Below are 21,644 nucleotides of genomic sequence, written 5' to 3' on the forward strand. Positions count from 1 at the left end.
TCAAAGTGGCTGTATGATTTTGCATTCTCATCAGCTATGTATTAAGAGTTCAAACTGCTCCACATCCTTGCCAACACACGGTAGTACCAGTCCTTTCAATTTTAGCTCTTCTTTTGGGTATGTAGTGGAATATCACTGTGACTTTAATTTGCATTTCCCTAATAACTAATGATGCTGGGCATCTCTGCATACAAATATTTGTATGTCTTCTTTGGTGTAGTGTCTGCTCATCTCCTCTGGTCATAAAAAAAAATCAGATTGTCAGTCTTACTGACTTTAATAGTTCTTTGGATATTCTAGGTACAACTCTTTTACGAGATGTTTTGCAAATACTTTCTCTCCATCTGTAACTTGCCTTTTCATTTTCTTAACTGTGTCTTTTGAAGGGCCAAAGTTTTCACTTTTGAAGTTCAATTGATCAATTTTCCTTTTATGGCTCAGGCTTTGTGTGATCTAAGAAATCTTCACCTAAGCCAAAAATCCCCCAAATTTTCTCCTATGAGTTTTATAGTCTGAGTTCTTACATTGAAGTCTATGATCCATTTTGAGTTAATTCTGTATATGGTGTAAGGGCCACGGTTCATTTTTTCCCCATATGTAGAACCAGTTGTTCTAGTACCATAAATTGAAAAAAGATGGTCTTTTCCCCACTGAATTATCTTGGCACATGTCAGCAATCAATTGCCTACATGTGTGTGGGTCTACTTCCACAATCTCCATTTGTTCTAACAATCCATATGTTTACCCTTATGCTATTCCACACTGCCTTGACCATGTGGCTTTACGGTCAACGTGAAGCCAGGCAGAGTTTATTAGTCTTCCAATTTTGTGCCTCCTCCCCGCCCAACAATGTTTCGGTTATTCTAGAGTTCATCTACATTTCCCAAGAAATTTTAGATCATCTTTTCAGTTTCTACAAAATCAGCTGCTTGAATTTTGATTACAATCATACTAAATCGATCAACTTGGGGAGAAATGGCATTTTAACCACATTGAGTCTTTTCATTCACAAACAGGATTTATTTTTGCTTTTATTTCAATATTCTCTAAATCTGCTCAGTTGTTTTGTAGTTTCCATTGTACAGATCTTGCACAGATTTGGTTAAATATATTTTTAAGTATTTTAAGTTTCTGGATGCTAGTGTAAAAATTGTTTTTTAATTTTTTTAGTGACAGGGTCTGGCACTGTCACCCAGGCTGGAGTGCAGTGGCGCGATCACAGCTCAGTGGAACCTTGAATTTCTGGGCTTAAGTGATCCTCCCGCTTCAGCCTCCTAAGTAACTGGGACTATAGTGTGAGCCACCACGCCCAGCTAATTTTTTTTTTTTTTCATTTTTGTAGAGATGGGGTCTTGCTTATGTTGACCAGGCTGGTCTCAAACTCCTGGCCTCAACCCTGTCTTCACCTACCAAAGTGCTAGGATTATAAGCGTAAGCCACCAAGCCCATATGTACTATTTTTTTAAATTTCCAATTAACAACCGTTAATTGCTAGTACACAGAAATGCAATTCATTTTTTAAAAAATTAACCTTGCATCCTGTAACATTGCTAAACCTATTAGTTCTAATAGCTTTTTGGTAGACTCCCTAAGATACTGCCATCCAGTAGAACTTTCTGCCATGAAGGAAATGTTCTGCATCTGTATACATCGCTAATTGCCACAACATGGGATTTTCACATAAATGATCATGTTTTCTGCCAAAAAAAAAAAAAAAAAAAGTAACATTTTACTCCTTCCTTTACAATCTATATGCCTTTTGTTTCCCTTGCCTCATTTGTACTAGCTAGGACCTCCATGACAAGTGTTTGAGGGTAGACATCCTTGCCTTGTTCCCACTTAGGAGGAAGCATTGTCTTTCCTCATTAAACATGGTATTTTGTGTCTTTTTTTTTTTTTTTTGAGACAGACTCTTGCTCTGTCGCCCTGGCAGAGTGCGGTGGTGTCATCATAGCTCACTGCAACCTCAAACTCCTGGGCTCAAGTGATCCTCCTGCCTGATCCTCCCGAGTAGCTGGTACTACAGGTGTGTGCCATGACACCCGGCTAATTTTTATATTTTTTTTAGTACAGATGGGGTCTTGCTATGTTGCTCAGGCTGGTCTCAAACTCCTGACCTCAAGTGATCCTCCCATAGTGCTGGGATTACACACCTGAGTTGGTTTAAATCTATCATCTTGCTATTTGTCTTCTATTTATTCCATTCGTTCTTTCTTCCTTTTTTCTTCTTTTCTTGCATCTTGTGAATTCAGTATTTTTTATGGTTTGATTTTTCTCTCTCACTATTGGTTTGTTAGCTATTCCTGTTTTTAGTATTTGCTCTTAAGGTTTACAATGTACACCTTTAACTTATCACACTATACCTTCAAATAACATTATACCACTTCACATTTAGTGTAAGAACTTTGTAACAGTTTACTTCCACTTCTCCCTTCCTGTCCTTTGTGTCATTATTGTCATACATTTAACTTCTATGTCTGTTATGTACTGCACAACACATTGGTATTATTTTGCTTTAAATAATTATCTCTAATATATATTTAACAACGAGAAAAGAATCATTTACATTTACTCATCTATTTACCACTTATTTTTTATAGATGAAATTTCCACCTGTATTATTCCCTCCTTGCTGAAGAAAACTTTAAGATTTAATTGTAGATCTGCTGGTAATGAATTCTCTAAACTTTTGTTTGACTGATAAAAGCCTTCATTTTAACTTCATTTTTACAAGGTATTTTCACTTTTGGGTTGAGTATTTCTTTTTGAGTACTTTAAAAAACGTTGGCTCAGCTCTCTTCTGGCTTGCCTAGATTCTAACGAGAAGATTTATCACTCTTATTTTTGTAGGTAATACATCTCTTTCTCTGGCTATTTATAAAAAATTTTTCTCTTTATTACTGGCTTTCAGCAACTTGAATATGATGTGTCTTGGTGTGTTTATGTTTATTTTGCTTGTGGTCTGGCGAGCCTTCTGGATAAATGGGTTTATAGTTTTCATCAAATTTGGAAAATTTTTGATCATTATTTCATGTATTTTTCTGCATAATTTTTTTCTGCATAATTTTGTCCAGAACTGAAATTACATATGTTGGATGGTTTGGTAATACCCCATAGTTCATAGGGAATCTGTTCTTTTCCCCTCAGTATTTTTTGTTTGTGCTCCATTTTGGATAGTTTCTGCTGTTTTTCACTGATCTTTTCTTCCATGGTTTCTAATCAGCTATTAATCCCATACAATGTATTTTTCATTTCTTTCTTTCTTTTTTTTAAATTTATTTTTATTTATTTAATTTTTTCTTTTTCCAGAAGTTCTCCACACACACGTATTTTTCATTCTGATATTTTTTATTCCAAGGAATCCCATTTGGGTTAAACTATCTTCTATTTCTCTCATTATATTCATGTTTTCCTTGACATTCTTGAATACACTATTAATATTTAAAACAATCATTTTATGGTCTTTGCTAAATTCACCATCTTACTCACTTCTGGGTCTGCTTCTAGAGATTGAGTTTTCCCCTGGTTACAGGTCAAGTTTTTTTGTCCTTGCACGGTTGGTAATTTTTGATTGGATGTCAGACATCGTAACTACACCGTGGAGTGCTGAATTTTGTTGTGTTCCTTATGTTCCTTTAAAGAGGGTTGGCTTTTGTTTTGGCATGTGCTTGTTACTTACAGAGAGAGCAGTTTGATCCTTTCAAAACTTGCTTTTAAACTTGGTTTAGGTGCTTTACTCTAGGACTAATTTAGCTTCAGAAGTGAGGCATAATCTTTGTGAGGACATTATCCAATGCCTGTGTATTACAAAGTCTGTCCACTCTGGCCAGATCCTTCTGGTCACAAACTTTCCTACCTCCATGTTCCAGGTATTCCGCCTACGAATTTCTGGGGGTTCTTTCTCTGGACATGTGCATTTTCAGCTCACATATATACAGATCAGTACTTGGCCAAGGACTCGAGGGGATCTCTCTAAATATCCCTGCCGCTCTGGTTCTGGGCAGCTCCCTCTTTTCTGGTACCTTGTCCTATAACTTCTAGTCATAAGGCTTTCCAGACTTTGGGCTGTGTTTGGTTTCTCCTTCGTTACACTTTGGAAACTCCTTTTAGGCAGTAAGCTAGGGATCACTTCAGTGTTACTCTTCTTTCAAGATTATAGTTATTTCATTTAGTTTGTCAGTTTTCTAGTTGCTTATGATGAGAAGGCAATCCCACAGCAGTTAATCCTTCAAAGGCAGACACAGAAGCCCCTTATATCCTTTTTTATTTCTATATACCTAGAAAATAATACTTTTCAGGTTTACACAAACTAGTTGAGAACACAAGTCATCCTTACCTTTGTAGATTTCTCTAATGGCTGATCATACTGTGCCTGCTGCATAACATCACTGACTATCATTTTAGCAATCTTCCAAGCTAGCTCTTCTTGGGCCTAAAGAAAGTAATTTAAACTGTTGATAATGGTTATTCATTAGAAGGATCAAGATGCATACATAATTAGTGCTCTAAATACAATTGTATGTGCATATCATTTCTATTTATTTGGATAAAGAAGTACATTCCCATTCATGAAAGAATCTGGGCCACACTGTGGCTATGCTATATAAACATGTCATTCACTGTCTTCCAGAGTCAGCTACTGGGTACCCAACATGACTACTTTTATGTTAAGTGGTCAAAATAAAACATTTTCCTTTTTCAACCCCCATCGCTCAATGCAGTTAACTATTAAAAAAAAAAAAAAAAAAAGCAAGCATCTACCTTTTTTTCCTTTTATCTTTTCCAGCCAGCATCTACTTCTAAAAGTAAAACTGACAGTGGGGAACGAAACATTTGTGCTTCTGTTCTGCACTGATTACTGAAGCCTGCTGGCTGATGAAGGAAACCTGAATGCATGGATGTCCTTCAGTGGCCATAGTCTCTGGACTGACGATACCTTCACTGCCACCACCAGACAATTGTCAGATGCTAAGAAGGACCCACATTTTATTGTTACATCATGGATAAGGGAGCACTGCTGTGCCATGCTGCTTAAACATGGGAACTAAAGAAAGAGAAAACTTAAAACCTTACTTTGACAAGGGTGGCAATTATAAACAGAAATCTCTTTATACTAAAAGTAGAATTTACCTCATCAGTATTTCCTTGCACCCATTTCTTCATAGCTTGTGAGAACATAGATCCTAGTAAACAAAGCCAAAATTGAATGTATATTTCATGCATAATTTTACATTTAAAAATGCTCTTTTTTAAAAGCTGTTACTTCCAGACATAGATATTCTTTTCTTGTGTGATCCCATACAAAACATTAAGGAATATTACCACAAATAAAAGCTGATGATATTGCTTCCATAACAGAGTATTTAATTTGCAAACATCATGGTTTGAGAAACTGTTTTAGAGTTCTGGATTTTTCTTCTATTCTTCTCACTTGATGAAAGAAACAATCACCCAGTGTTAGATTTGTGGCAGGGATTAAAAACAAAACAAAACCCTAACCAAGATGCTGGTCTTGGGTAAGACTCTAGCAATCCGCTGGAAGACATCAACCCACTTGCTATGTTTTCAAACCTTCTGGACCAGCTTCCATTTGAGAGGGTTTCTAGTACAGATTATGCTGCTACAAGCTGGATCTCTGGTCTGTAGGAATCAACTGTGTGAGAGCAGAGTTTTTGTAAATAGCCATACTCTCAAGCTAGGTGCAGTGGCTCATGCCTGCAGTCCCAGCTATTCAGGAGGCTGAGGTAGGAGGATTGTTTGAGGTCAGGAGTTTCTGAATTTAGCCTAGGCAACATAGCAAGACCTGTCTCAAAAAAAAGTGGTCATACTCTACCCAAGCCATAGTACACCTCAACTTCCCAGGACATAAAAGCCTACATCTGTAACCACATGCTGAGAAATTACCAAGGAAGTAGGCTAGCCTTTATTTCTATGAATTAAATACATAGCTTATCCTTTTATTTAATAACTTGAATAGGCTCACTTCCTAACTTTGCCTTAAACCAAGTGAATTATTGTCAGGACATTATTTCTTAAGGCAAGGTCCTGATTAACAACTGGGATAGGACTATGCATAGCATTCATGAAAAATATAAAATCTTGATTCTTTTCCCTCAACAGAGGTAACAGAGGTAATAATCTAGTCATGAAAAAGAAACAGACTATAGGCCGGGTGCGGTAGCTCACACCTGTAATCCTAGCACTCTGGGAGGATTGCTTAAGCTCAGGAGTTCGAGACCAGCCCGAGAAAGAGTGAGACCCCCGTTTCTACTAAAAATAGAAAAAATTAGCCGGGCCTGGTGGTGCATGCCTGTAGTCCCAGCTACTCGGGAGGCTGAGGCAGGAGGATTGCTTGAGCCCAGGAGTTTGAGGTTGCTGTGAGCTAGGCTGACGCCACTGCACTCTAGCCCAGGCAACAGCGCGAGACTTTGTCTCAAAAAAAAAAAAAAAAAAAAGGGAAACAGAGTATAAATTAGTATGCAAATATATGAACAAGATAATTTCAGACAGTGAATAAGAAAATAAAGAAGTAGTAGTGGCACAGATGCTTTTAGATCATGTGGGCCGGGCAGGTCTCTCTGAATAGATAACAGTGAGATAAGGAGGAGGAGACAGTCACTGCACCAAAGCCTGGCAGGGGAAACAGCAACTGTAGAGGCCCTAAGAGGGAAGAAACCTCAGAAAAAGAATAAAGGATAGTCCAACTAGAGCTCGGTCTGTGAAAGAAGAGTGGTTCAAGGTAAGGTCATGGCAAAGAGGCTAGATTTTATTCCACTGCAGTAGGAAGCCATGGAGAAGGGATGGGGTGGATGATTAAGCAGTAAAGTGTACACAGGGTAAGAATATTCAAACAGTAAAGGAAAAGGGTATAATGAAAAGTAAAAGGTACCTCCTCCTTCTTATCCTTAAAGTAACTGCTGTTGAATTTTGGGGTATTCTTTCAGGCAATATTTTAATGTATATACCAGTAAAAGAGAGCCTTTAAAAACACCATATACAACATCATCTATGATATATTCTAACCAAAAACGTGTAACATGAATCATCAAGACTTTAGGTATAACTCCAGTTTACAAGATATGCAGGGCAGAGAGGAATAAGCTAAATTAAAATAACACAACCTGAAAAATCTAGAAGGTTGAGCATTATGTAGGATAACTAGCCTGATATGTTTAACAAGTGAGGGTCATGCTTGAGTAAAACAGACTGAAATGACACCCTCTTCTTTGTATCCTTGGCATTTAGCACAGTGCCTAGCACATAGGAATCAAATGCTTTCTGGAGGGTGTGAATTCAATCTCTGGGCTCCTACATTAACAAAAAATACTTGTCTTAAAGAGAAGTCTAGACAACTAAAGGAAGTGCCAGCATGTATGGATATGTTCAACCAAATTGTAGAAATTCCTATTCATTACTTTATATAGGCATGTCTCAATTAAATGAATAATGCAAGTAACATGATGGACAGGCTTGCCAGTAGAGATACAATCCTGTCACTTCTACCTTCAAATATAAGCCAAATCGAACTGTTCTTCCCCTACCAGCTTAACCCACAACCACCATCATCCCTTACTTAGACTATGGCAAGAATGTTGTTTCCCTGCTTCTCCTCTTGACCCTCTACATTCTATTTTCCAAACAGCTGCCAGAGCAATCCCTTGAAAACATAAGTCACATCACATCACTCCCCTGCTCCAACTTCCAATGTGTCCTCAACACTTCCAATTCCTTGCCATGGTCTCTGGGCATCTCCCAGCTTACTCACCTTCCACTCTCACTCATCCCTTTGCTCGCTCCACTCCAGCCACACTGGGCTTTCTGCCCCTCGATCGTGCTGAGCCCTCTAGCTTCAGGTCTCTATCCTGTTCCTTCCGCCAAGAACACTCTTCCTCCAGGTATCACCCAGGCTCACCCTTGCACTGTGCTCAGGTCTGTACTCAAAATGCTACCTCCTCAGTGACGCCTTTCCTGACAAGCACTTCTAAAACAGAACTCCCCACTACTTTTGCTGCACCCTCCCCTACATATATAAACACAAGTACACACATCGTATTTGCTTATCTGTCTACTGTCTCCTTCATTATAATGTTAAGTTCCATGAGAACAGGAACTTTGTTTTCTTCCCAGCATCTAGAATAGCAGATGCATACAGTAGGCACACCATTACTGTTTAGAATGAATAAATGAAGGAACAACATGAAGAGACTGAATGAAGAGATTTAGTACAGATAGTGGTTTGGGAAAGTTTCTTGCATATCTTTACTCATAATACACCTGCAAACATCCAACACTTATGACTATACCTAACACCTATCTGTAGCACTTCTTCATGAGTTACCAAACGTACAAGACCACATTTTAAAAAAACCAAGCAGCTCAGAGATTTAGTTAATACTGGAGAGGAGACCCCATTATCCGCATCGACAGAAGCTACCTAATGACACTGTGTACAGTCAGTCCTTCTTGGCAAATCCCTCACAGAGCTCATCTGGCACTTCCTCTGTCCCAACACCGCCACTGACCCCTCTGCCCAGTACTCCTCTTTTACCCAAAATGAGACACATAACTACCAGACTGTAAGTTTCCTGATGGCAAGATCTGTATCTTCTAATCTGCCAAGTGAATACAAGCGTGCAGAGAGACACGCAAGAATTATTTACTGAATGAACTGCGTAGACTTCCCGTTAGTCTTTCATTCTTCCCACCTGTGCACCTGAGACTTCTCTGGCAAAGCAGGAAAGAAAATCAATTATTTGGATAAACAAGGTCATCTAGGTAACAGACCCTTTTTGGGTCTAAATTACTTCAACAGTTGTTACATTTTTTGCTTACTCTATCAATGTATATCTGACCAAAAAGTAGATCTTTCATCAAAATAAAGTGGTACAATTTGTTACCCAAACAATAGTTGCATTAAAAAATAAGATAAATATAACAAGAATGTAGTCCTACTAAATTCAACAGAAAGATTGACAATAGCTCTTAATTTTAAACACACTAACTAAAATGGAGTGTTTTCTTCCTACATAAGTCAATGCATTTTATTCAAGATATTACTGTCAATCCAACCATACCGAAAAGGTCTAGGTATCATCTGATTGGATTTGTATTTACTTCCAAAATTTTCCTGTGTAAATCAATTGTTTGGAAGCTGAAATTGGTCACAAAAAATTTCTTGTATTTTAACAAGCTGTCTAGGAGATTTAAAGATTAAATATAAGAAAAAAAAAAAAAAAAGATTTCTGTGTCTCACTCTTGGACTTGCCCAAACCAATCTTCTGCTGATTAAACAAAGTAAGCATTTGAATTTCAATCTATTAATATTTTCCACATATATTTCACTTTCAGCAACTTTGAGGAAATTTAATAACATAAAGGACCTCAAGATAAACCTCCAGTCCAACCTGGATTGGGCATTTTGCCATTAAATAAAAAGATAACAAATATTTTTTCATATTGATGTGTCTTCTGTAGTGGTGAAGCAAGTTCAATGACTTCTAATTCAGAGAAAAAGATTTTTTATAGAGCTACAATTACAGGAAGGCTGTACTGTATTCACTCACGACTACAAACACAGGGTGAAAGGTATAGTGGCTAGCTCACAAAATGAACAGTCTGAACCTTAAATGGTCCTTTACTACAGTCGATGAATAATGTGAGTAAAGGCTTAATATGGAATATAAAAACACCACAAACCTTTTGATTTCTTTACATCAGGTTCAGGCTCAGATTCTCGGATGAATTGCCCCAAGTCACTGACTCTTCCAAATGTCATCTTCCTAAATAAGAATGAAAAGAAGAATATAATTTCTAACAACCAGTTTTAAATTTAGAAGAAAAAATAATCAGTTTTAAGCATCTCTAAACCTAGAAAGCTAGAAACACAATTTATAGCTATCCCATGTTATTCAAAGTGGGGCTTATTTGAAATGAAACCTTCTTCCACAGAAAGCAAAATAATCTTTAATTCAAAGCAATTCCATTCAAAATCCCCAGAAGGTTTATGAAACATGGTGAGTTAATAGGTAATTCAAAATTTTAAAATTCACATAGGGCACAAAAACAGCCATGACAATTTTGTAAAAGAAGAAACAAAAAGGTAGAATTTGTTCTAATAATGATCAAAATATATCATAAAGCTATAGTTTTATATATATACAAATACACACACACTCTAGTAACATAAAGGAAAGCTAAAAGGGAGAAAATATAGTGAGATGTCTTTTACTTTTAAGATATCTTATTCTTAAGATATTTTACCAAGGATTAATATCAAAAAACAAATAGAACTCCAGTAAGTCACTAATAAATCACCCAGCAGAAAAATGAGAAAAGGAGATGAATAGACAATCCATAAAAAAACCAAACATAACAATAACCAAAAAACATTCTAAGAAGCTCAATTTTATTGGCAATAATTCAAGATTGGAAAAAAAATTAAAAGTATGATTTTTTTTTTTTTTTTTTGAGAAAGGGTCTCACTCTATCATTCAGGCTGGAGTACAGTGGCCTGATCATAGCTCACTGCAGCATCAAATTCCTGGACTCACATGATCCTCCTGCCTCAGCCTCCCTAGTAGCTGGGACTACACGCTCATGACACCATGCCTGGCTAATTTTTAAATTTTTTGTAGAGATGGGGTCTCACTACATTGCCCAAGCTGGTCTTGAACTCCTGGCCTCAAGTGATTCTCCTGCCTCGGCCTTCCAAAGTGCTGGGATTACAGGCATGAGCCACCAGGCCTGGCCCATAAGTTTGGTATTATTCAGTGTTGACAAGGATGTAGGAAAAATTAGCATCCTTATTAATGACTAGCGAGAACATAAAATGATACAGATACCTTTTAAGGTAAATTGGTAAGATCTATCAAAATTAAATCTGCTTCTTGGTATAAGAAAGCATATAGTTTGGGCATAGTGGCTCACACCTGTAATCCTAGCACTCTGGGAGGCCAAGATGGGATGACTGCTTGAGGCCAGGAGTTAAAAAACAACCTGAGCAAGAGCAAGACCTTCTCTCTATTAAAAAAAAAAAAAAAAAAAGAAAGAAAGAAAAAAAAAGAAAAAAAAAATTAGCCAGGCATGGTGTCATGTCAAGCCCAGGAGTGTGAGGTTGCAGAGAGCTACAATGATGCTGCTGCACTCTAGCCTACGTGACAGAGCAAGATCAGGTGTCTCAAAAATAAATAAATAAATAAATAAAAATAAAAAAAGAGAAAAGAAAGCATATAAAAGGAAGTCCTTTGCAATACTGTGTGTAACAGGGAAAAACTGCAAATAACTTAAAAACTCATCAATATCAAAATGGCTAAACAGTAACACAACACACTATGGAATACTTTGCTACATTTATGAGTTATAATTAATATTCTATTTGGATGCTACAGGATAGTTAAAATGAGATGTTTGTATAGACAACTTACTATGAATGAAAGCACAAGATATAGAATAGGGTATAATATCAGTTATAGAAAAACAAACAACGAAAAATGCATAACGTAACAATGATTACCCTAAAGAGAAAGAGGAGAAAATATGCATTGGTATATGCTTAAAAAGGACATTAAACTTATCTGTAAATTTAATTTTTATAAGAATAATGTATTTGCAATTAAAAGTTAAAAGAAAAAACATTGTGGCATCTATAGACTATTTAATTTCGGGTAAAATAGATCTTATTTTACAGATATCCTTCCTAATAAGTTCCCATTTCATATATGGGTGCCAATACACCAACTGATACAAATTTATTTGCCTTGAGAAAAATTTTGGGAAGATGCCAAAACCATAAAACTAAAACAAACACTGAAAACCATCTTTAAAGACAATGAAGAAAAATCACGTCTCTTTTCTGACCAATTCTATAAATTAAAAAAATATATACATTTACTTTGTACAAAAAAATCCTATAGAAGTTTAACATCTCACAACTGATAGACTTTCTCATGTAAGGTTTTAAATAAATGAACCACTCCTTAAGAATAAATATCACCTTTGGGAATTAACTCATTTAGGCTTATTGTCTACCATTTTCTAAAAGAAGAATAAAGATTACCATTAAGCTGATATGGCTTAAGTGTGCTTTCCAAAGACACCATGGTCCTTTCATTCCCTTCCAAGGACTTTCCCTTTTTCATGGTACTGCCGGGAACAGGATGGGGGACGGGGTGGGGTAATCGAGCCTTTGCACAGGTTTATGTGCTAATAACCAAGGCATCTTTAGGGAAGCAGAGGTGATTTTATGATTTGATCTGTGGTAAATTTCAGTAAGTAGCATATCCTATTTATCGCTGTCTTTTTGGTACAGGCTAAAATGAACAACCAAGTTAATTCTTAAATACAAAAGAATAATTTTATTCCATTTTCCAAGTATTAGTTATGCAGCCCACAATAAATGATGTTGGTATCTTTTTACTTTATTTTTAAGACCAAGACTTTGAAATAGCTAACATGTGAATCAAACGAAATGTGCAAGAGACAGCCGAAAACATAACAATACTACTGATCAATCTTATATATGGTGGTGGAATAATGATGGTAATGAAATTCATGGAGAGCTTACAGGTATCAGGTCATGTTTTAAACGCTTTGTGTGTATTACCTCATCTAATTACCTCAATAATCTAATGAAGCAGTAATAATCACAGATGAAAAAACTGAGACAATAAGAAGTTAAGCAGCTTGCTATAAATGGTGGAACCAAAATTAAAACTCAAAAAGCCACTCCAGAGCCTTCACTCTTAACCACCACTTTATACTGCACACTATTAATAAGTCAAAGTGCTGGGCATTTAAGAATAGATTAGAAAAAATATAAAATTTAGTTAAAAATTTAAAAAGATGCAAAATTGTTTACACTTGTAAAAATTCTACACATGAGCTAAGCTTACCCTGCATATGTCCGTTGATATAAAGATTCTGGATCCAAACTTGCAGCATCCACAATTATCGCTTCATCAAAATTTTTCAATATTTTAATACTGGCTTTTTTCACACTGGACTACAGAAAGAATTATAAAATTAGTAGCATATGATTCAGGAAACAAATCACTCCTGGGTTTGGAATACGATAGATTTGGACAAACTTTTTTTCGGTGTTTGAAATATATGTAATTTTCACTCAACTCCATTACTACTGAGATGCTTAACAGAAATGATTCTGAAATGTAACTTCAAACTATAACCACAAGAGGAAAGTACAATATTAAAATGTATAACATAGGCATTTGTATGCCAAATATGTTCTCTTAATGACCCAAGTTCCAACAGATGCTCTGTCCTTACAGGCATTATTTCCCCAGCGTGCGAAACTCTCATCCATCCACATGTATCTTGTCTAAAAAATGTAAAGTCCAACTTTTAGAGCGTAAACATGAATTTTTTTTTTTTTTTTTTTAATAAGAGTGAACCACAGGGCATTGGTGATAGTTAAACAGGCTTACTCTTTTTTTTTTTTTTTTTTTTTGAGACAGAGTCTCACTTTGTTGCCCGGGCTAGAGTGAGTGCCATGGCGTCAGCCTAGCTCACAGCAACCTCAAACTCCTGGGCTCAAGCAATCCTACTGCCTCAGCCTCCCGAGTAGCTGGGACTACAGGCATGCACCACCATGCCCGGCTAATTTTTTCTATATATATTTTAGTTGTCCATATAATTTGTTTCTATTTTTAGTAGAGATGGGGTCTCGCTCTTGCTCAGGCTGGTCTCGAACTCCTGACCTTGAGGGATCCACCCGCCTCGGCCTCCCAGAGTGCTAGGATTACAGGCGTGAGCCACCGCGCCCGGCCCATGAATGTTTTTGATTCTCAATGAGACAGTGGGACAGTAAAGAAGCTAAAGAAATCTTTTTAAAATGACTAGCTAGCTGAGTAGAGTAAGTTCCCCTCCGCATTCTACCTTCCATTCCTCAACCCCAAGAAAAGCAAGTCAGAAATGGTACTTTTATGAAATATATAGCTATGAATTTCAGAAATTCCAGTTCTAAAAATTCAATTACAGAAATTCCATTTCTAAAAATTCAATTACAGACAGACTCACACTTATGTAAAATGCTTATATACAAGATTATTCACTGCAGCATTTTTTAAAATAGCAACAGACAGGAACAAGCTTAATGTCCACAACTAAGGGATAGGTTAAATATTAATAAATAAAATACTTGAATAATCACTTATAGAACACACTACAGACATACAGATCAATGGAATAGAATTGAGAATCCATAAATACACCTTCCCATTTATGGTCAATTGATTTTTTGATGGAGTTAAAGTATTATCTTATGAGTACAGATACAAAATCCTGAACAAAATACTAATAAATTGAATCCAGCAGCATACAGAAAGGATTATACACCATGACCAACACCTGAAAATCAATTAATACATTTTATCAACAGAATAAAACCCAAAACCCACACGATCATCTTGACACAGAAAGAACATCTGACAAAATCCATTACTGTTTTGTGATTAAAAAAAAAACACACTAAAAAAATTAGGATTAGTAGAGAATTTCTTCAACCTGATAAAGAGCATTTATTAAAAACCCACATCTAACATCATATTAAATGATGAAAACTGAAAGTTTTCCCTGTGAGATCAGAAATAAGACAAAAATGTCTACTTTTGTCACTTCTATTCAACCTTATACTGGAAATTCTAGCCAGAGTAATTAGGCGAGAAAAGGAAATAAAAGGCATCCAAAGTGGACAGGAACAAAGAAAATTATCTCTTTTTGCAGATGACATGATCTTACAAATATAAGAAAACTTTAAAGAATCTACAAGAAAACTATTAGGGCCAACCAACAACTTCAGCAAAGTTGAAAGTGCAAGATCAACATATAAAAATTAGCCAAAACAATCTTGAAAATATGAAAAGTTTGAGGACATATACCTCCTGATTACAAACTTATTACAAACTATAGTAATCAAAACAATGTGGTACTGGCATAAGGACAGACATATAGATCACTGAAATAGAATTGAGAGTCCAGAAATAAATCCATACATCTATGGTCAATTGCATTATGAGAAGGGTACCAAGACCATTCAATGGTGAAAGAATAGCTTTTTTCCACAAATAGTGCTGGGACAACTGGACATGCACATGCAAAATAATGAAGTTGGGCCTCTACCTCACACAACATACACAACATATAAAACTAACTCAAACTGGATCAAAGACCAAAGACTCTTAGAAGAAAACATAGGGATCTGTAAATCTTCATGACTTTAGATTTTGCAAGGGTTCTTAGACATGACACCAAAAGTGCACGCAACAAAAGTAAAACAGATAAACTGGACTTCATAAAAATTAAAAACTTTTGTGCTTCAAAGGACACTCTCAAGAAAGTGAAAGGCAACTGGAGAAAATATTTGCAAATCATATATCTAATTAGGCTCTACTGCTCAGAAAAAAACAAACAAAAAACCTCTTACAACTCAACAACAAAAAGACAAACAACCCAATTTTTTAAAATGGGCAAAGGATTTAAGTAGACATTTCTCTAAAAAAGTTATACAAAGAGTCAACAAGCAAATGCAAAGACACTCAGTATTATTAGTCATCAGGGAAATACAAACCAAAACTATAAGGAGATACTACTTCATACCCATTAGGATGGCTATAATCACAAATACAGACAACAAGCATTGGCAAAGATGTACAGAAACTGGAACGCTTGTACACTGATGGTGAGAATGTAAACGGTATAGATGCTATAGAAAACAGTAGGGCAATTTCTTGAACATTTAAACATAGAATTAACCTATGACCCACCATTTCCATTTTTAGGGATATACCCAAAAGAACTGAAAACAGGTATTCAAAAGCTTGTACACAAATGTTCATGGCAGCACTATTTGCAATAGTCAAAAGGTAGAAACAACTCAAAAGATGAACAAAATGTGGTATGGAATATTATTCATCCAACAAAAGGACTGAAATATTGATTCATGCTACAACATGGATGAACCACAAAAACATCAAACATTATGCTAAGGGTAAGAAGCCAGACACAAAAAAGTCACATACTGTATGATTCCATCAATACGAAACATTTAGAACAGCAAATCCATACAGAGAAAAGCAGGTCAGTGGTTGTGAGGAGGATCTAGGGAGGGGGAGGGATGTGGGGAGTGACTGCTTAATGGGCACGAGGTTTCTCTTTGGGGTAACGAAAAAGTCTGGAACTAGACAGTGGTGATGGGTGCACAACATCGTGGATATACTAAATGCCACTGAATTGTACAATTTAAAATGGTTATACTCATGTTAAGTGAACTTTACCTCAATACAAAAATTAATTGCATTTCTACATTCTTGCAATGAGTAATTTGAATATGAAATTAAGAAAACAATTCCATTTATAACAGCATCAAAAAACACTTAGAAATAAGAATAAAAACAAATTTAAGGCTGGGCGTGGTGGCTCACGCCTGTAATCCTAGCACTCTGGGAGGCCAAGGTGGGCGGATCGTTTGAGCTCAGGAGTTCGAGACCAGCCTGAGCAAGAGCGAGACCCCATTTCTACTAAAAATAGAAAGAAATTATATAGACAGCTAAATATATATATAGAAAAAATTAGCCAGGCATGGTGGCACATGCCTGTAGTCCCAGCTACTCGGGAAGCTGAGGCAGGAGGATTGCTTGAGCCCAGGAGTTTGAGGTTGCTGTGAGGTAGGCTGACGCCACGGCACTCACGCTAGCCCGGGCAACAGAGTGAGACTCTGTCTCGGGGTAAAAAAAAAAAAAAAAAAAAACAAATTTAAAAATACTTAGGAATAAATTTAAGAAATACAAAAACATACTCTGAAAACTACAAAACACTGTTGAAAGAAATTAAATATGAATAAATGTAGATACCCCGTGTTCATGGATCAGAAGACTTAATATTGTCAAGATGGTAACACTCCTTAAAATGAACTATAGAGTCAACAACACCATTCCTATCAGAATCCCAGTAGGCTTCTTTGTAGAAATTAACAATTGATCCTAAAATTCAAATGGAACGTAAGAGACCCAGAATAGCAAAAACCATGTGGAAAAAGAATTAAGTTGGAAGAGTCTCACTTCCCGATTTCGAAACTTATTACAAAGCAACAGTAATCAAGAGAGTATGGTACTGGCATAGGGATACACATAAAGATCAACGGAATAGAACTGAAAATCCAGAAATACAGCCTTACATTGATTCTTCAACAAGCTATTCAATGGGGAAACAATAATCTTTTCAACAAATTGCTGGAACTAGATATCTACATACAAAAGAATGAAGTTGGATACCCACCTCACACTATACACAAAAATTAATTCAAAATAGATCATAAACCTAAATGTGCAAGACAAAATTATAAAAACACACAGAAGAACATACAGGGATATATCTTAATGACTGGGAATTTGGCAATGGTTTCTTAGATGGGACATCACAAGCACAAGCAACAAAAGAAAAAAATAGAAGAATTAGACTTCATCAAAATGAAAACCTTTGGTGTTTTAAAGGACATTATCAGTTGTAAAAAGACAATTTGCAGAATGGAGAAATATTTGCAAATCAATGCTTCATAAGGGACATGTATCTAAAATATATAAAGAACGCCTGCAACTCAATAATAAAAAGCCAAAAAACCCAATTTAAAAATGGGCAAATGATTTGAATAAACATTTCTCCAAAGATAGAAAAAAGACCAATAAGCACATGAAATGTGCTCAATATCATTAGTCATCACGGAAATCAAATAAAAACTACAATGAGATAGAACTGGGACTGCTATAATCAAAAAGATAGATAATAACTTCTGGTAACATGTGGAGAAATTATAAACCTCATACACTGCTGGTGGGATTACAAAATAGGGCAGCCACTTTGGAAAATAGTCTGGCAGCTTTTTAAAAAGTCAAACATAATTATTACTTGACCCAGCAATTCTACTCCTGGGTATACAGAACAAGAGAAATGAAAACATTACACAAAAAACCTGTACACAAACATTCACAGCAGCATCATTCATTATAGCAGAAAGGAGGGAACAACTCAAATGCCCATAAACAAAATGTGGTATCATTACAATGGGATTATTTGGCCATGGAGAAGAATAAAGTTCTGACACTTGGTAATTGTGCATGAACCTTGAAAACATGATGCTAACTGAAAGAAGTCAGTCACAACAGACCACGTATTATATGGTTCTATTTATGTGAAATGTCCAGCACAGACACATCTATTGTTTCCATAGAAACAAAGAAACAGATTACTGGTTGCCTAGAGCTAGAGGAGTGGGGGATTTGGAATTAAAGTAAATGAAGTTTCTTTTTTGGAGTGAAAACATGTTCCAAAAAAGAATACATAATATGATTTCATTTATAAAATGACAAGAACAGGTAGTGCTTATCTATGCCATCAAAAGTCAGGATAGTAGCTACCCTGTTGGGGAGAAAGACTGACAGGAAGGGGGCTCGGGAGGGCTCTGGCATGCTGAGAATGTGCTGGATGCTGCTTACGTGGCTTAGTTTTGTTTGTGAAAATCTTTTTTTTTTTTTAATTTTGAGACAAGGTCTTACTCTGTCGCCTGGTGTTTGTGAAAATTCTTAAAGGTGCATATAGTTATGATATGTTCGGTTTTCTGTATGCATAGTATATTTTACTAAAAAGTTTAAAAATATATTTTACGGTTAGCATCTAGACCTTTTTAGCACCTAAATAAAAACAAGACATTGTAGGCTATATCAAAAAATAAAATGGTGACCATACGCAGCAGGTCACCTCGTATGTAAACTTAATAGTAAGAAAAGGTACTGAGGAGAGCTTTAGTGATGGCAATACTATAGTACTATCTTATAAACTAAAAAAACTTATCCAAGGTTCAGTATCAAAAAATTCAAAGGGTAATTTATTTATTTGTCAATAGCGATGACAAAATTATAATGCTATATTATTAAGTTTTCGGTGAAGAACACTAGATGGGAAATATTTCTGGTCCCACTACTTAACTGTGTGACTTTAACAAAATCAATTAATTCCTTAATGCCTCCTCTTCAGATCTCTTGTCTTGGGGATATCCCATTTCATGTGATTTTGAGGTGAAATCAGGTAAGGTTTAATATATGAAGTACTCCAAAAAAACAAAAAAAGTTAAGGAAATGTAAAATGTGGCACTCTAGTTCAAAATGAAATCAAAAGGCTTTCAGTGAAATATAGTATTAAGAAACCTAAGAGTTTACTCAATTCTATAAGAAAGCATTTTAAATTTAATAATTAAAATTTCTCAAATAATCACACAAAGAGCTTTTCAGAGGCTATAAATGTATTTCGTGTATTTGATTATTAAGAGAAACAGCCAGTGGCAAGCAGAATAATGGCCTAAATGAAACAATATAATACTTTGCAGTACGGCATATTGTTAATCATCACAAATACTTTGATTGGAATATACAGCACGTAGGCTAATTTAATTTCTCTTTTGTTCCTACAACTTAAAATTTAGAGGAGGACCTATTACTGGTATTTGAAGGAAAGGATCTGTACGTCTTTCTTTCAGACGGCAGATGCAAGGAGTCAATACCTGAGAAGCGGAGCTGTCAGAACCACCTGCATGAGGCTCGTCAGGAGGGCCAGCAGGGCCATGCGCAGCCAGTGGAACATTCCCTCCCAGAAACTCATCTCCTCGAACCGAATGGATGAGATCATTCAAATATTTATAATAAAGATTGCTGGACAAAAAGCCAGGCAGAAAGACCTGAAAGACAGGGAAAGCTTTAAAGTTGAAGTCAAATAAAACTAAAACTTTATTTTAAACAAACAAATTTTATCTATAATTCTACCAGTTAACACAAATGTTTTTACTTCTCCTTGTTACACTCCCAATACTGTCCCTTCTTACACAGTTTACACTGTAACTGAAATTACAATGTAAACAATTCTGTTGGATTTTTCCCCCAAAACACTTGTCATGAAACCATTACATAGACTTGATATTAATACTTCCTAGTGAGCAGAAAATACTCCATAGAGTAGATATAATTTGAAATTTGATACAGATTTTTCTGGTTGGTGGTAAATATTATATTAAAGTCTTTGTGCTGGGTGTGGTGGTGCACCCTGTAGTCCCAGCTACTCGGGGGGATCGCTTAAGCCCAGGAAGTGGAGGTTGCAGTGAGTTATGATAATGCCACTACACTCTAGCCTGGGCAACAGAGAGAGACTTTGTCTCAAACAAAACAAAACAAACAAACAAGTCTTCGTGTATATATATTGATTTTTACTTTTGAACTGACTTCCTTGAGAAAAATTAACAGGAGTGTGATTGCTGAGTTAAATTCTAACTTTGCTATACATGGCCAGTTTATCCTTCAAAGGGATTGCTAGCAATCTGTATCACAAGCAACATATCAAGGTATCTGTATTCTAGATAGGCTTTCCAATATTGGGCTGTGTTTTTTCAAATCACTGTTAAATAAATGCCTAATGGCACATAGATTTTTTTTTTGCATTTAATAATTATTAATGATGTTGAATAACTTCCCCTATATTTAATTTACATTTCCTATTACAAACTTTTCCTTCACAGCACTTAGCACAATTGTAAATATTTATGTCTGTATTTAACATGTGCTTTCTTTATAGACTAAGCTCCAGGAGGCCAGAAATCACATTCCTTTTGTTTACCACTGTAACGTCAATACCTAACACAGAAATACCCAAAGTTTTTTTTGAAAGAATCATTCCTGTTTTTTTCCCACTTAACTAACAGGGTCTTGATAGTGTTCCTAAAATTAGTATAAGTTCCTCACATACGTACATTTAGTAAAAACTATTTTTGCATTGTTGTTTTCTCTGTATTTTAATTTTCCTTATTACCCAGAAAGTTTTCATTCTTTATGATACAGATCTGAACTTTTCCTTTAAAATCAGAAACATTTTAATTTTAATCATGAAAAAATTTGTGTCCCTGGGTAATAGCTGATACTTTATTTTGTTTAATACTAGCTTTTCAATTATTTGATTTTTATATGTAACTCTTCAGTATTCCTAAAATTCAGTTTTTATGTATGGTATTATGTAAGAGTGCTTAATTAAGCTTTCCCACCTGTATAAACATGTAATATATAAGCCACATGACCTCATGGGCTTATTCTGGGCTCTGCAATTCCTGGTAAAATCTACTCAAGCTCATTAGAAGAATAAATCATTTGTAAATTTTAATACTTTATTAGTAAGTTATTAGTGATAAACTTGTAAGTGATCACCATACACAAAACTAGTGTTCCAACCACGTTGATGGATATTGGTGAAATATTTGGATTATTCCTGAGCTAACTTTTCCATGTACTGCTATCTAATTATCAAAAAAAGATGTACTACTACAACTACTAGCAGCTAACATTTTTTAATGCCTACTATGTGTCAGGTACTATGCAGATAAGCATTTTATATATATTTAGTTACTTAACTTTTTTTTTTTTTTTTTTTTAGGCAGAGTCTCACTTTGTTGCCTGGGCTAGAGTGCCGTGGTGTCAGCCTAGCTCACAGCAACCTCAAACTCCTGGGCTTAAGCGATCCTCCTGCCTCAGCCTCCCGAGTAGCTGGGACTACAGGCATGCGCCACTATGCCCAGCTAATTTTTTCTATATATATTTTTAGTT

At 35.7% G+C, this 21,644-nt stretch overlaps 1 protein-coding gene across 2 annotated transcripts in view; it reads right to left on the reverse strand.

Annotated features, from left to right (window-relative positions):
• Positions 1 to 21,644, reverse strand: part of AKAP10 (A-kinase anchoring protein 10) — a 70,195-nt gene that overhangs the window by 5,133 nt on the left and 43,418 nt on the right. The window contains exons 10-14 of one of the 2 annotated variants that reach the window (XM_069483193.1): positions 19,565 to 19,738; positions 12,891 to 13,000; positions 9,697 to 9,779; positions 5,131 to 5,183; positions 4,337 to 4,432 (exon numbers count right to left, since the gene is read on the reverse strand). In XM_069483193.1, coding sequence (XP_069339294.1) covers positions 4,337 to 4,432; positions 5,131 to 5,183; positions 9,697 to 9,779; positions 12,891 to 13,000; positions 19,565 to 19,738 — 516 coding nt within the window. The remainder of the gene's footprint in view (positions 1 to 4,336; positions 4,433 to 5,130; positions 5,184 to 9,696; positions 9,780 to 12,890; positions 13,001 to 19,564; positions 19,739 to 21,644) is intronic. The other variant, XM_069483194.1, reaches the window with a different exon arrangement.

The sequence above is a fragment of the Eulemur rufifrons genome, chromosome 9, assembly GCF_041146395.1.
Source record: "Eulemur rufifrons isolate Redbay chromosome 9, OSU_ERuf_1, whole genome shotgun sequence".
NCBI classification, from domain to species: Eukaryota; Metazoa; Chordata; class Mammalia; order Primates; family Lemuridae; genus Eulemur; species Eulemur rufifrons.